The sequence below is a fragment of the Manis pentadactyla genome, chromosome 19 (assembly GCF_030020395.1).
Source record: "Manis pentadactyla isolate mManPen7 chromosome 19, mManPen7.hap1, whole genome shotgun sequence".
Lineage (NCBI taxonomy): Eukaryota > Metazoa > Chordata > Mammalia > Pholidota > Manidae > Manis > Manis pentadactyla.
In genome coordinates, this window is record NC_080037.1 from 8467032 (window position 1) to 8479953 (window position 12922).

The following is a 12922-nucleotide window of genomic DNA, read 5'->3' on the forward strand; positions in this document are numbered from 1 at the left end:
ATAAGCAAATGAAAGAAAGATTTTCAAGGATCAGGTTGATTGACCCTTGGAGGTTAGTGGCAATGAGGACAGAGGGAGACCACTGAATTTTCAATCAGAAAGTGACTGGTGTATTTGAGAAAAGAGATATGGAAAGTTGAGAGCAGATCATTGATTCAAAGAGATTCAGGAGGGAATGAAGACAATAAATATGAGGAAAACCAACATTAAATATTAGGACTATCAGGAATACTGGAACATTACGAAAAAGTGTTAATACAAAGGAGGTAAATAGGCTGAGAAGAGACAGCGCTTTTCTCTCAAGATAAGATTTGTGCATATTCGATGACAGAAGAGAGGAAATCTGTAAAGTAAAGCAAATGATTCTGAAAAGTCCTGAACTAATAGTCTACAACATACTGTACTTAAGCTGGATTCTACACAACCTTACAGCTCCCTCCATCCAGCCACCCCAAACAATTCTACTACAGAAGCTCTGTTCTTACTGCTTATCGTATTCAGTTTCCATTAATTCTTTCATTTGACGAAATACATCTGAGACCTACATTTCTAGAAGATGGAGAGGGAAAGGATGGGAGGAGGTAGAATGGCCCAACCTTAAAAAAAGGAAAAGTAACATGAAAATGCTACGGTTTTTCTCCTCTGAATAGTCTCCGAATCATTCTTATATGTAATCATCATTACACACACACACACACGCACGCACGCACGCACGCACAAAAGAAAGGATGTGTTTTTTAGAAGCAGAAAGGGGATGAAGAGTGTGGAAATTCACTATTGATGGTTTGTCTTTGTCATTAAAATATTCAATTAAATCATATGCCAAGAATCAGACAAGGAATTAGGAGCTTGAAGAATTTTGAAACAGCTGTGAGGAGATTGTTAGAGAATCAGTAAGGCTTGATTATGGGAAAGAACATTACCTTGCTATTCTTTCACTGCCTTGTCTAGTTTTATATTTGTCTAAACATAGTGGTTTTAAAATTCCATCCCCTGACCAGCAGGATTAGCACCATCCATAAATTTCTCAGACATGCAAATTCTTTGGTGCTATCCCAGACCTACTGAACTAGAAATTCTCAGAGTGCAGAGCAACAATCTGAATTTTAACAAGCCCTCCAAATTATTTAAATGTATGATTTGAGAATCACTGGTCTAAAATATTGATAGGGTATTTTTCTGACGGGATATTTTTCCATACTGCAAATTTAACTGCAAGCTCCTGTGGAATGGGGAATATTTCCTTCTTCCTTTGTTTTCCTCTACATCTCCAACACAGGGACCTCTCCAGAGGCTGGCATTTGGAAAGTGGATTTACTCTGTGACCCATAGTGGACATCTCCTAGAAGGCAGAGTGCGCTGGGAGCTGAAATCCTCGTTGCCTACCTGGAGATGGAGAGCCCCAATCAAACCGCTGCTCAGGAGTTTATCTTCTCTGCTTTCCCTTATTCCTGGGGAGAGTCTGTCCTCTGTTTCATTCCACTGCTTTTCATTTATGTTTTCATTGTTTTTGGAAACCTGGTCATCATCACAGTGGTCCGGCTGAATGCTCACCTCCATACTCCCATGTACTTCTTTATCAGTGCCCTTTCTTTCCTGGAGGTTTGGTATACCACAGCTACCATACCGAAGATGCTCTCCAGCCTACTTAGTGAGAAGAAGAGCATCTCCTTAAACGGGTGTCTTCTGCAGATGTATTTCTTCCATTCCACAGGCATTAGTGAGGTTTGTCTCTTGACAGCTATGGCCTTTGACCGCTACCTGGCCATCTGTAGCCCCCTTCATTACCCTTCTATTATGACCCCCAAACTGTGTGCTCAGCTGACTCTCGGTTGCTGTGTGTGTGGCTTTCTCACACCCCTCCCCGAGATCGCCTGGATCTCCACGCTGCCGTTTTGCGGCTCTCGTCACCTCGAGCACGTCTTTTGTGACTTCCTCCCGGTGCTACGTCTGGCCTGCACAGACACACGAGCCATTATCGTGATTCAGGTGGTGGATGTTGTCCACGCGGTGGAGATTATAACAGCTGTGATGCTCATTTTCATGTCCTATGTTGGCATTGTGACTGTAATTCTACGCATTCGTTCAGCTGAAGGACGTCGCAAGGCGTTTTCCACGTGCGTCTCCCACCTCACCGTCTTTTTGCTCTTCTTTGGCAGCGTGGCTCTCATGTACCTACGCTTCTCTGCCACCTACTCCCTATTCTGGGATACAGCCATTGCTCTGGCCTTTGCAGTTTTGTCCCCCTTCTTTAATCCCATTATCTATAGTCTGAGGAATAAAGAGATAAAGGAAGCTATAAAAAAGCATCTGGGTCAAGCTGAAATCTTTTTCCTTAAGACCAGGGGCTTCAAATAAGACCCAGTACCTGGGAGGCTGTACTGTTGCTGGTGCCTGTTCATCCTCAACGCTCGGAAGTCCGCCTTCTCCCATCATCTGACACTAGTCTTCCAAAGGTCATCGGAAAACAAAATTCACTAATAACCGAATTCAATGGTTTTTCTTTCAACCTTTATCCAATTTGACATATTTTTGGATCTGACTTTGTTAAGTAAACTTTCTGCCGCACAATTTATTCAAGATAAATTCGTTTTATGGAAACGATCTGGGTAAACATTAATTTTAACCAGCCAAAATATTTGTAAGATACGGTAATTGAAACATCATCTTCAGAAGACTAAGCTCTGTCCATGGTACTTCCAATTAATATATTTGGATAATTACCATAATTTCTACATTGAGTATTCATGTGTTGATAAATAGCAATTTAGACTTCCTTCAGCAGGTCTGTTACGAATCCCCTTACACTGGTGCCTCGGCAGTACCACGCAGTATTATTTGGTGTCTAGGTTGGTAACGGATATCAACGCCATCTTCGTGTATCCAATCAGCCTGCATGAGTCGAGCTAGTGGAACCCACTGTGCTGAACATCAGATTAGCCTCGGTAATCCTGGTGACCACAAGAAAGGAAAATGGTAGCCTTCTGTTAGACTGACAGAGAAGGAAACCCCGTAAAGTGGTTAATTGCAGTTATGTGGCAGTTAAGGAACATAGCATCGAATCTCAGGCCATGGGGGTCATTGAAGAATACTTTAAATGCAAGGAATGCACAGATAAAAAACATGGCACTAGTCTATTCATTAACTAGTCAGTATTTTTTCATGATAAATCAAAAAAATTTAATCTTTGTTTCCACTGTAGTCCAATGTATGGTACTTATTAATTACGCAATGGAATCAATAAATGCCCGCTGAATGTATGAACCAGTCCCGCCATGCTGCATTCCAGTCGCTCCAGCCCAACGGACAATTCTCCCCTTTTCAGTTGCACTTCTCTTGGTTTTCAGGATGCTGGACATCTTTTGTTCTGCTTTGTTTGAGGACTTTCTCTTGCCGATTTTTCTTATACGTGTCTTATAAAGGGCAATTTTTCCAAGGCTCACAGCTCAGATGGGATGCGACCAAGCTTATTATGCAGATGTTAGCAGATTTCCCCTTTTTCTGAGCCCACCTACCTGAGTCCTGTAGTTGTCCGGCTCAGTTCCCCACCACTGTGACACAGCTGTCCCCTCATCCTCACCCCTAAATCTTATGATACTTGAAAAAGTAGGATGGAAAGGTGGAAGTGAGGGGAAAGGTCTTATTAGAAAAGGCTAATGCAGTTTAATAAAGAGTTCAGTTGGAGAAGAGAGGGAAAGGAGAGGAAAGCCCTTGGCTGTGGGTGGAGACATCTTGGTGAGAGTCTCCAGAGAACACTTGGAATAAGAAAGTGAGGGAAGAGAGAAAAGGGGATACAAGATACATTGCTGGGTTTAAATAGTGCATCTGCTTTTAATGTTCTTCAAAAGATATGCAGAATGGAATGACTTTACTGATTGACTAATTTTTTAAATTGTACTTTCCTGAGTTCAACATTGTTACAAAATTGATACACATAAATCTCCAGCATATGAACAAGTTACACAATTTTCTTATCTGTTTTCTCCATTAAAAAATTTTGTATTAAACCATCCTTTCCTAGATATTGTCGATATTCCTAAAAACTAATATAGCTAAAACTACCTCTTTCACATCCATACTTTCCCACCTCCAAGTTGCTCCCCCAGCTGAGACTGAGTTACTTCTTCAAACTTAGATCTGATCGCTTTACTACTCTGCTTAAAAACCATGTATGATCAAACCCACCCTCACTCGAAATTGTGAATGTAAAGTAATTTTACTTGCTGGTGTCTGTGTGTGTGTGTGTGCACATGTGTTTGTTGAATAAACAAAATTCCAAGCTGAGGGGAAAACAAAAGAAAAGGAAACAGAAAAAGGAATTTCATGGTGTTCTGACCATGAAAATATGCTCTTTGTGAATATACAGGATTAAGGAGAATGTACCTTCTGTCTTGGAGAGCACAGAAGCCTCTAACTCATTCTTGTTAACTTTAGATATATTTCATTTACCACCAATTGCACTGCATTTATTGATCATATTTTTGCTTGTAATAATATAATAACATTTTATATTTCACAATTGCTATTATATATATCGATAATAGCAATACAGTTTTCTATTTATTGGGTGCTTACTGTACTTAAGACATTGTAATAAATGTCTCCTATACACATGTTACTTTATAATAATTCTATGCAATAGGTATTATATCATTCTTGTTTTATAGGTGAGGAAACTGTGACTTATAGGGGTTAATGCTTTGTTTAGGGACATACAAATAGTAAGAGGCTGAGACCTAATTTGAACCCCATTCTATCTTACTTCAAAAGCCTTGTTCTTAACCACCATGCTCTATTTCCTAATAATGTGTCTATATTCTTTAGAAAACAGAGAAATAGAGAAGACTTGCTTTTCAGCAACTGTACAGCATAAACCATCACTGAAGTTTCTGTTAGTGCTATTAAAATACTTCCTTTCTTTTTTTCAAGAAACTTAAAAAACATTACCTACTATGTGTAGGTGAATGTGATAAATGTTGGAATAATACTGGTACAAGGTATAGTCTCTAATACCGAGAATGTCAGACTCAGAATTTAAGAAATGGAAAAAGTGGAATGTTTTCCTCAACCAGTAAGCAACCACCTAACCCTACTTAGAGTTAAAAAAAAAAATCGGCATGCCTAAGATTAGCAAAGGTCTCTTATAAGTGGTAGGACTAAATGAAATGCTTTATTAAAATATGAAGCTGGCTTAACATTTGCTCCTTTCTATCATATGCATGATGGAGTTCAGCTATGTGACTCTTTAAATCACAAAACAAGGTAAATAAAGAACTATTTGCATTGAGGAGGACATTAGTAAAGTGAGGGCCAATAGAAACCAGAAAAACATTTCTCAGGAATTTCTCACTATGAGTTGCTGCTGGAAGTCTGATGACTTCCATTGTTTTAACATTTAATTTCCACCTCCCCTCCCTGTACACTTTTTAATCGGTGCTTTGTCATTCTTGGAAAATGGCAGCGACAGAATCAAACATGTTTTCTAAATTGAGCAGTGAAAAGACGTTCACAGATGCTCCAGACTTTATGTTGAAAATCTACCTGCCCTTGACCCCTGCAAATACTCAGAAGAGGCGGAACTGAGCACTAGGGCCATTTGTCATCTCCCCATCCTGGTCAACACTCATGACCCCACAGTTCCAAGTGGTGGCTGTCGCATCTGTGGATTCATCATACACAGTTATCATGCAACCTGCCACACTGAGGGCCAAAAAAAATTGAAAATATCTTCCGGAGCTCTGCTCCAATCTCAAATCTGGCCTGCATGTACACCAGCAGTGTTTGCTGGTCACGATGCAGGTGCCATTCAGAGGGGACATCACTGTGCTGTGGAATGTCTTGCTGCAGTGACCTTTAAATTCACACCACTGAGGGGCCAGCACTGAGTCCTCTCCCTCTTCTTTGGACCTCATCAACCTGCTTATTATATTTGATCATGTGCTTTATTATATATATACATATATATACATATGCCCTGAAAAACCCTTCATAACTAGCAAAGCATGTAATTTAAAGGTGATGGTTTATGTTCTCCGCTAACTATTTTCCATCAATTTTTAAATACCAGAAAATTGTATTCCATCTGCCTTGATTTAATTTATTGAATAGTTAATTACTGAGCAGTTGTTACCTGTTAGACATTGTAGTACATTCTGGACAAAGATACAACCTCTACCCTAAAGGAGTTTCCACTGAAGAACTTGAGAGAGTCCGTAACAATGCAATATAACAAGTAATAACAAAATTCATAAAATCATAGTGGAAGTTGTAACTGCTTGGCGGGTCAAGGAAAACTTCAAAGAGAAATTATATTTATCCTGAGACATGAAGTGCATTTACTATATATTTACCTGTAGTTCCCTACTTCCATTTAATTTAGGAAGAGTTCTTAGCACAAATCAAAGACCACGGGCCACTTTTAAGGAATGCCTCACTCTCTTTCATCCCCAATAATGGAGAGAGAGGGTTTTGCTGGGAGGAATAAAGGTCAGTGTGTTCTTTCGTTTCAAATAAGCCCAGAAGCTGACATGTCATCCATCACTTAGCCTTAGAGAGCTGACAAAGTTTGGGAATTATTAAGCCTCTACAATTTAAACGTGTTTATTAAATTTCAAGCTCAAAAACCAACTTCAGCTCTTAATTATGTAAACAGCAAGTTAGGTCCTTTGACATTAGGAAGGATGCATTATTATCCATTATTCATGAACAGCACGGAATAATGCTAAAGAGTGGGAAACATGTGAGAATGTCTTGGATAAATGAGTTATAAAAATTGCTTACAACTAAACTTTTCACATTTGTTTTCTAGATTAAATTATTTTTGTTCACTCCTTCCTTCATTGCTTTAGAAAAGATTTATCAAGTGTTTATAGTCTATGAACTCAGAACTGGTTCTCGCACCTTAAAGGCAGACATTTGTTGTGTGTTTTATTACTGTGGTGTTGTCCTGTTGATAACAATAGTAAGATGACAGTTCAATAAATCAGAAAATCATTTTCTTTTGTTTTAAAGACTATTTCTGACATCTTCTTTATTCAAATGCCCAGGGCTGTTTCCTTATGCCCCGCCTACATGAAATTTGCAAACGGAAGGTACATTTCTGGACCAGTTTTTTGAAAGACTGTACAGCAACACTGCATTTGCTCCATGAACACTTCAAAAATAGTTCTGAAATTCTCTCCACTGAAAGTCCTCTGCATCATATGACACAAATTGATCAAAATGCCATATTATCTTTTGTTTCAGAAATGGGAAAAAGATGTTGTAGTTGGTTGACACTCTGATGTAGACACAAAAAGTTACTTTTTAGGTGACTGATTTCCAAATTTCCTGGTTCAAGTGCTTTATATTTGCAATGACAAACTAGTTGTAGATCTTTTTTTAGAAATGATTGTTTTTATGGGACCTGTTTTTTATCATTGGGACTCTTACGATCTCCTTTTCCAACATCCTGGATTTCTGCATCTACATCCCCATTGGTGTTTTTTACTAGTGGCCTCTCCTTCCTGGAGATCTGGTATACCACAACCACCATCTCAAAGATACTCTAGTCCATGAGCAGCTCTCTGGCTGGCTGCCTCTGGGAGACATACTCCTGTTACTCCCTTGTCATTGCTGAGGTTTGCCTGCTTATCCCCACGGCTGTGAACAGATGCTTGGCCACCTGCAACCCCTTCCATCACTTGACTATCAAGACACCTCATCTCTACACTGAGATGACTGAAGGTGTTTGCTTCTGTGGCTTCTTTACACCATTCCCCGAGACTGCTTGGATATCCACTCTATCATTTTGTGATCTGAATCAAATCCTGCGTATCTTCTGCCACTTTGATCCCACCCTGATTCTGACACGTATGGCTCCTGGTTGTGGACATTGCACACGGTATGGCGATGATCACAGCTATAAGGCTGGTGGTTGTGGGTCAATGCAGTGACCCTAAGGACCTGCTTTGTTAAATGGTGCCGAAAGATCTTTTCTACCTGCGCTTTCCATGTTGCTATTTTCTTGACGTTTTTTGGAAGTGTGGTTTCAGGGTACCTGTGCTTCTTTGCCAAGTCCTCCTTCTCCTGGACACAGTCATCAGCCTACAGCTTATAGTGTTGTTACCGTCCTTTAATCGCATTATCTGCAGCCTGAGAAAAGAAATCACAGAAGCCATAAAAGCACACATGTGTCAATCTATCTTCAGACATCATATCAAATAAGACAAAATACATGTCCGTTTACAATATATTTATGCCATTATCTATATTTATGTTTTCATAAACATATGAAACAGATATGTTGCTGCTGTTTGTTTTTTCCTGTGCAGACAGTAAGTGGTCATTCTATCTCTGTGAAGTTAGAAATGTCCTCAGAGACTGATCAACCAGAGAATCTTCCCCAAAATGGGGTGAAGACTCACACAGTTTCCTTCTATATCATTTGAATCAGAGGGAGTTACACACAATTATACCTCTGCCCTGTCATCTCCTGCCCTAACTTACTGACACAGAAACAAACATGATTTCTCTGCATTTTTCTAACACACTTCTCGGGCTCCTACTCAGTATGATTTTTATTCTATCTTATGTCATGGTTTCCAAGCCTTCTGTGGGCCATCTAGTTTGTAAACTACTTGCAAGTTAGGTATTTTATTTTGTCTGTTAGAAGTGTTTACCCGTAGAAATGTTCAATAACTGTTTACTGTAAGAGTAGATAAATGATTAGGGGCAGTCTTCGTCACTTGAAAAAATTACAAGTTGCATTAAAAATGTTATTAAAAAACTTGGGCTATTCTCACATTCAACAGAGAAGGAAGAGATAATGGGAAAAGGCAATATATACAGGATTATTTGTACACAAAGCCACTTTTAATTGTGAAATGAAGCCATGGCCCAGATAATACACTTAAATTTCTATGACTGGCATATACTTAGATGTTAAATAGATTTCCGTTGATGTCCTAGGCATCTAGTCCCTTAAGTCTAAGAATTAAACTTCAGAGCTCAGAAGGAGATAATATGCTTAGTTCTGGCAGTTTGTTCCCACTTTCCTTTATTCTCATGAGAAATAATATTTTTCAGCTGAGCTCTTTTTTCACAGAGTGGGACCATGTCACCAAACATGCATTTTTATAAGGTTTATAAGGATTTAGGCTTCTATAGATTCCTTCATGGTTGCTCTACTCAGAGATAATCATTAGTGGGTGGAAACATCAAGCAATTTTATGTAAGATTCTCTAATGATATATTGTAAATCATTCTTTAAAAGATAAGCTCTTAGCTTTCTGAGAAATTATCCCATATCAGATCTCTGCCTTCTACACTCTGATTTTCAAAGCTAATGACTCAGAATAAAATGTAAGACTTGAAGTAATTGAAATATATATGGTTGACATTATTTCACACCACTTAAAAGCAATTCTTTTTCTTTGTAGATTTAAATACAAAGTACTTTTTAGTCAACCATCTACCTTGAGTCATATAAAAATTCTCTGGAATAGGCATATTAGTCATTGCTATCACCATTGTATACTTAATAAAATTAAAACAAATTTCCAGGGATCATCTGATTATTAAATGGTGAAATCAAGCCTTCAAATTAAGTAGTTAGGTTCATAACTTTTGGTGTAATAATTTTATGTTATCCCAAGTTCTCTTTCAATTTCAATTACTTAGATCATTGTATAAAGGAAATATCATTTTGGCTTTTCTTATTCAATGCAGTAATACCAAATACATAAAATATAAAAATAATACATTAAATAAGGGACAGTGAGAGAAGATAATAGTAGGGAATAAAAGAGTTCAATTTTTTGTTATAGGATTAAAAACTTGAATAGTATATATTTTCCAAGTAGAGTTAAGGGACACAAAACTTCAGAGGACCTAAAGTGATAAAAGTTAAAGTAAATACAGTTAACTGCAAAAAGGTCTTTTTTATTTTTTTGAATGGCATTATCTAATATCCTAACTCATTTAGGAGGCAAAAATGGGAGACATTTCTAAATGAGAACTAAGTTCAGAGAAACAAAAAAAAAATTTTTTTATATAATAAGATAATGTGTCCTTTACTCATAGAAAAAAGTTAGGATTACATCAAAGTTAACATATTCTTTGTTCATAAATGTGCTGAGAAAGTTGAACTCCAATATATCCAGAGTAAACATGATGTGAATTCTAATAATGCAAGTTGGAAAGACTTCAGAGTTTCTGGGTAGAAGGCATTTCTTGGAGTTTCTGAGCTCAGGAAAAGAAGATCTAATAACGAAGCAGAGGGTCAGGCAGGCTGGGCAGTGCTGATTAAACTAGAGTGTGGAGTACAGATCTGCCCAGAACTGATAACCATGACCAGATACAACAGTCCTCCAAATTACTCCTGCCCTTGTAAAACCAAATATAAGACTTCTCTGTATTGAAGCTATCTGTGATGAGCTCACACTTACTTTGCAACTTCTCAGCACTCGTGGCCAATGCAACATGCAATTTTAGACTGCATATGATTATAAACCTCCACCGTATCTATCATTCTTTGCCCAATTCTCCTCTCCCCAGGATTGCTAGAGCCTACAAGCATTCTTGGAAAATTATAAAAGTGGCAAGAAAGTCAGAGTTCCCAATGTGAAGCCACCAGAGTTTAAGATGTTCTCATCCTGCCCTTCCGTCAGTCCTGAGAAGGCACCCTGATACTCGTACTAATAATAGTAAAGAAAATGGAGAAACTCTATCAATCTAAAGGGACTGAGAAGACAGGGTGGGGCTGAGTTTGAAGCCAGCAGCTGCCAGAGCAACAGAGCGCGATCAGAGAAACTTTCACCTTGAGTGTCCCTGGCTTCGTGACTAAAACTCAAAGAACACTTCTGTTTTGACATATAAAATGTCTTCTCTGACTGTTTTCTGTGCCCTTCCCCATTGCTCAAAAGATTATTGCTCTTAACCACTTTTATTTTACACTATCATGACCAATCCTGTTGACTGGGCCCTATTATTTCTTTGGTCACAAGGTTATCACATGGTTGGCACTTGTGGTCTGGGACGGGTCAGCTAGAAATGCTGCTAGACTGAGATGATTGACAGATGAGCAGAATGCCATGATGGTCACACTCACATCCATGTGACTGTTTGTTCGAATGCTTTCAAACTAAATGACCATGGAATGAGAGCCTCTCAGAGATGACCTCTGTTTTCTCATAGAAAAATGGGGATGATGATACCTGCATCATCAAATTTTCCAAAGATTAGAAATTAATGCAAATTAATCATGACAATATGTAAATTAAGGTATGGTAGATCCTAACGGATGGTCGCAACAACTCCAGTCGAAGGTTCTTGAATGCATGTGATATAATGAATTCTCTAAGAATTCTGTGCCTGCCTTTCCTACCCAAATTTGACTTGAATGTAATGAGACCATATGGAAAAGAAAAGTGATAGTAGACTTTCAAGAAGATAATTTAAAGCTCTGTCAGTTTCCTTGGGTGAGATGATCCAGGAACAGAGGAAACCTGATCAAACAGACCACAAAAGCCAGATATTCCCACTGCATTTCAGGAGGGTCTGAAACCACCCCATTATTTTATTTTTGTTTGTTTTATTTTTGTAAGTTACCTGAAAGAACTATGCCATTGGAGAAGAACTTCTGCTTCCTTCTCCCTCCATTAAAAGTAATACATTAAAGAGGTTGAATTTTTCTCCACATTTTAGAACTCTGTCCCATTTTCAAGCACTTTGTGCCTTCAGTAGATTGTCAAATGAAATATCCTAATTTTTGTCTCATGAAATACATACAAATAAGCACACATGTATCTTACTTCCTTTGTTCCTTCTATTCAAACTGTAAGGCAGAAAAATAGAGATGAGCTGGGTGGAGAGAGAGTAAGGTCAGTAAGCCCACTAGAAGGGAGTCAAAGACAACCAGATAAAACTAGAGAGCCAGAAAAGACTGAGTTAATGAGCTAATCAGTTGAGGCTCCAAAGGCCAGGAGTAACTTAGAATGTCCAGATATCCCCTAGAGAAAGAAAAGTATCTGAGCACAGCCCGTGTCTTCATTGTGTCAACTGGATCATTCCATTGTAAGATTTACTTTAGCCTTGTTAAAAGGCCCAGCTTATTCTTTAACTTAACATATATGCTGTTTTTTCCTCCTCCTCCAGCCCCTAATGAAGTAATTTTGTAACCAGGCCAGGAGACAAGCATCATAATTAAGTTTTCAAAAAAGGCCCAGTTATAAACAGCATAGTAAGAACAGGAGGGATTCTACCTTAAGGCTAAGATTCCAGTTTAAAAACCAGGGAGTTAAGAAGTAAGATTCCTAACATATTCTTCAATAAACAGACAGTAACTCAACCCACCTTAAAGGAAGGCAAACAGTCTTAACTGACATATATGTCCCCAGAAAGAAATCCCTATCCTAGGGAGGAACCAGATCGATAAATTTCTTGTGTTAAGTTTATTTTGCAGAATTATCTGGAGGACTGGTAACAGGAGAAGAGACATGGTGTCTCTCATCAGAGATAAGCATCTTGAGACCACATGACAAGTCTATACCCTCTGGCCCTTTGTCACATTCCTGAAAAATCCTTAAAAGCCTATAACACCCCAGACCCCAAACCCTTAAGGGCGCCTCCTCCCTGAGGTGCCCACACGTGCCTTCTTTGAGCATGTCACTCTCTCTGTCCTACTTCAGATAAGCAGGGAGGGCCTGCCGAGAGCTCTGATCTGGGGCTTGCAAGTTCCCATCACCTGGTTGACAGGGACAGGACTGCAGCTGTACGATCATGCTCCTGAGTAGCCTGCCTGAAAATCTCTTTTCTTTGCCTTTGGGAATTTCTCAGAACATATTCTCACTCCATCCGTTGCTCTGCAGCTCCCCCAAATCCTGGGGTGGTAGGGACTTAGTTCCCACGCCCTGCAGATCCAAGCAGACACCTGGACGCCGGG

At 38.9% G+C, this 12922-nt stretch overlaps 1 protein-coding gene across 1 annotated transcript; it reads left to right on the top strand.

Annotated features, from left to right (window-relative positions):
• Positions 1-1392: 1392 nt before the first annotated feature.
• On the top strand, positions 1393-2358 carry LOC118930881 (olfactory receptor 6K2). The gene has a single exon (XM_036922907.2). It carries the CDS (start codon positions 1393-1395, stop codon positions 2356-2358), a length of 966 nt encoding a protein of 321 aa, XP_036778802.2.
• The last annotated feature ends 10564 nt before the right edge of the window (positions 2359-12922 follow it).

Coding starts and splice junctions, on each gene's coding strand:
- LOC118930881 (XM_036922907.2), top strand. CDS start 1,393: ATGGAGAGCCCCAATCAAACCGCTGCTCAGGAGTTTATCTTCTCTGCT.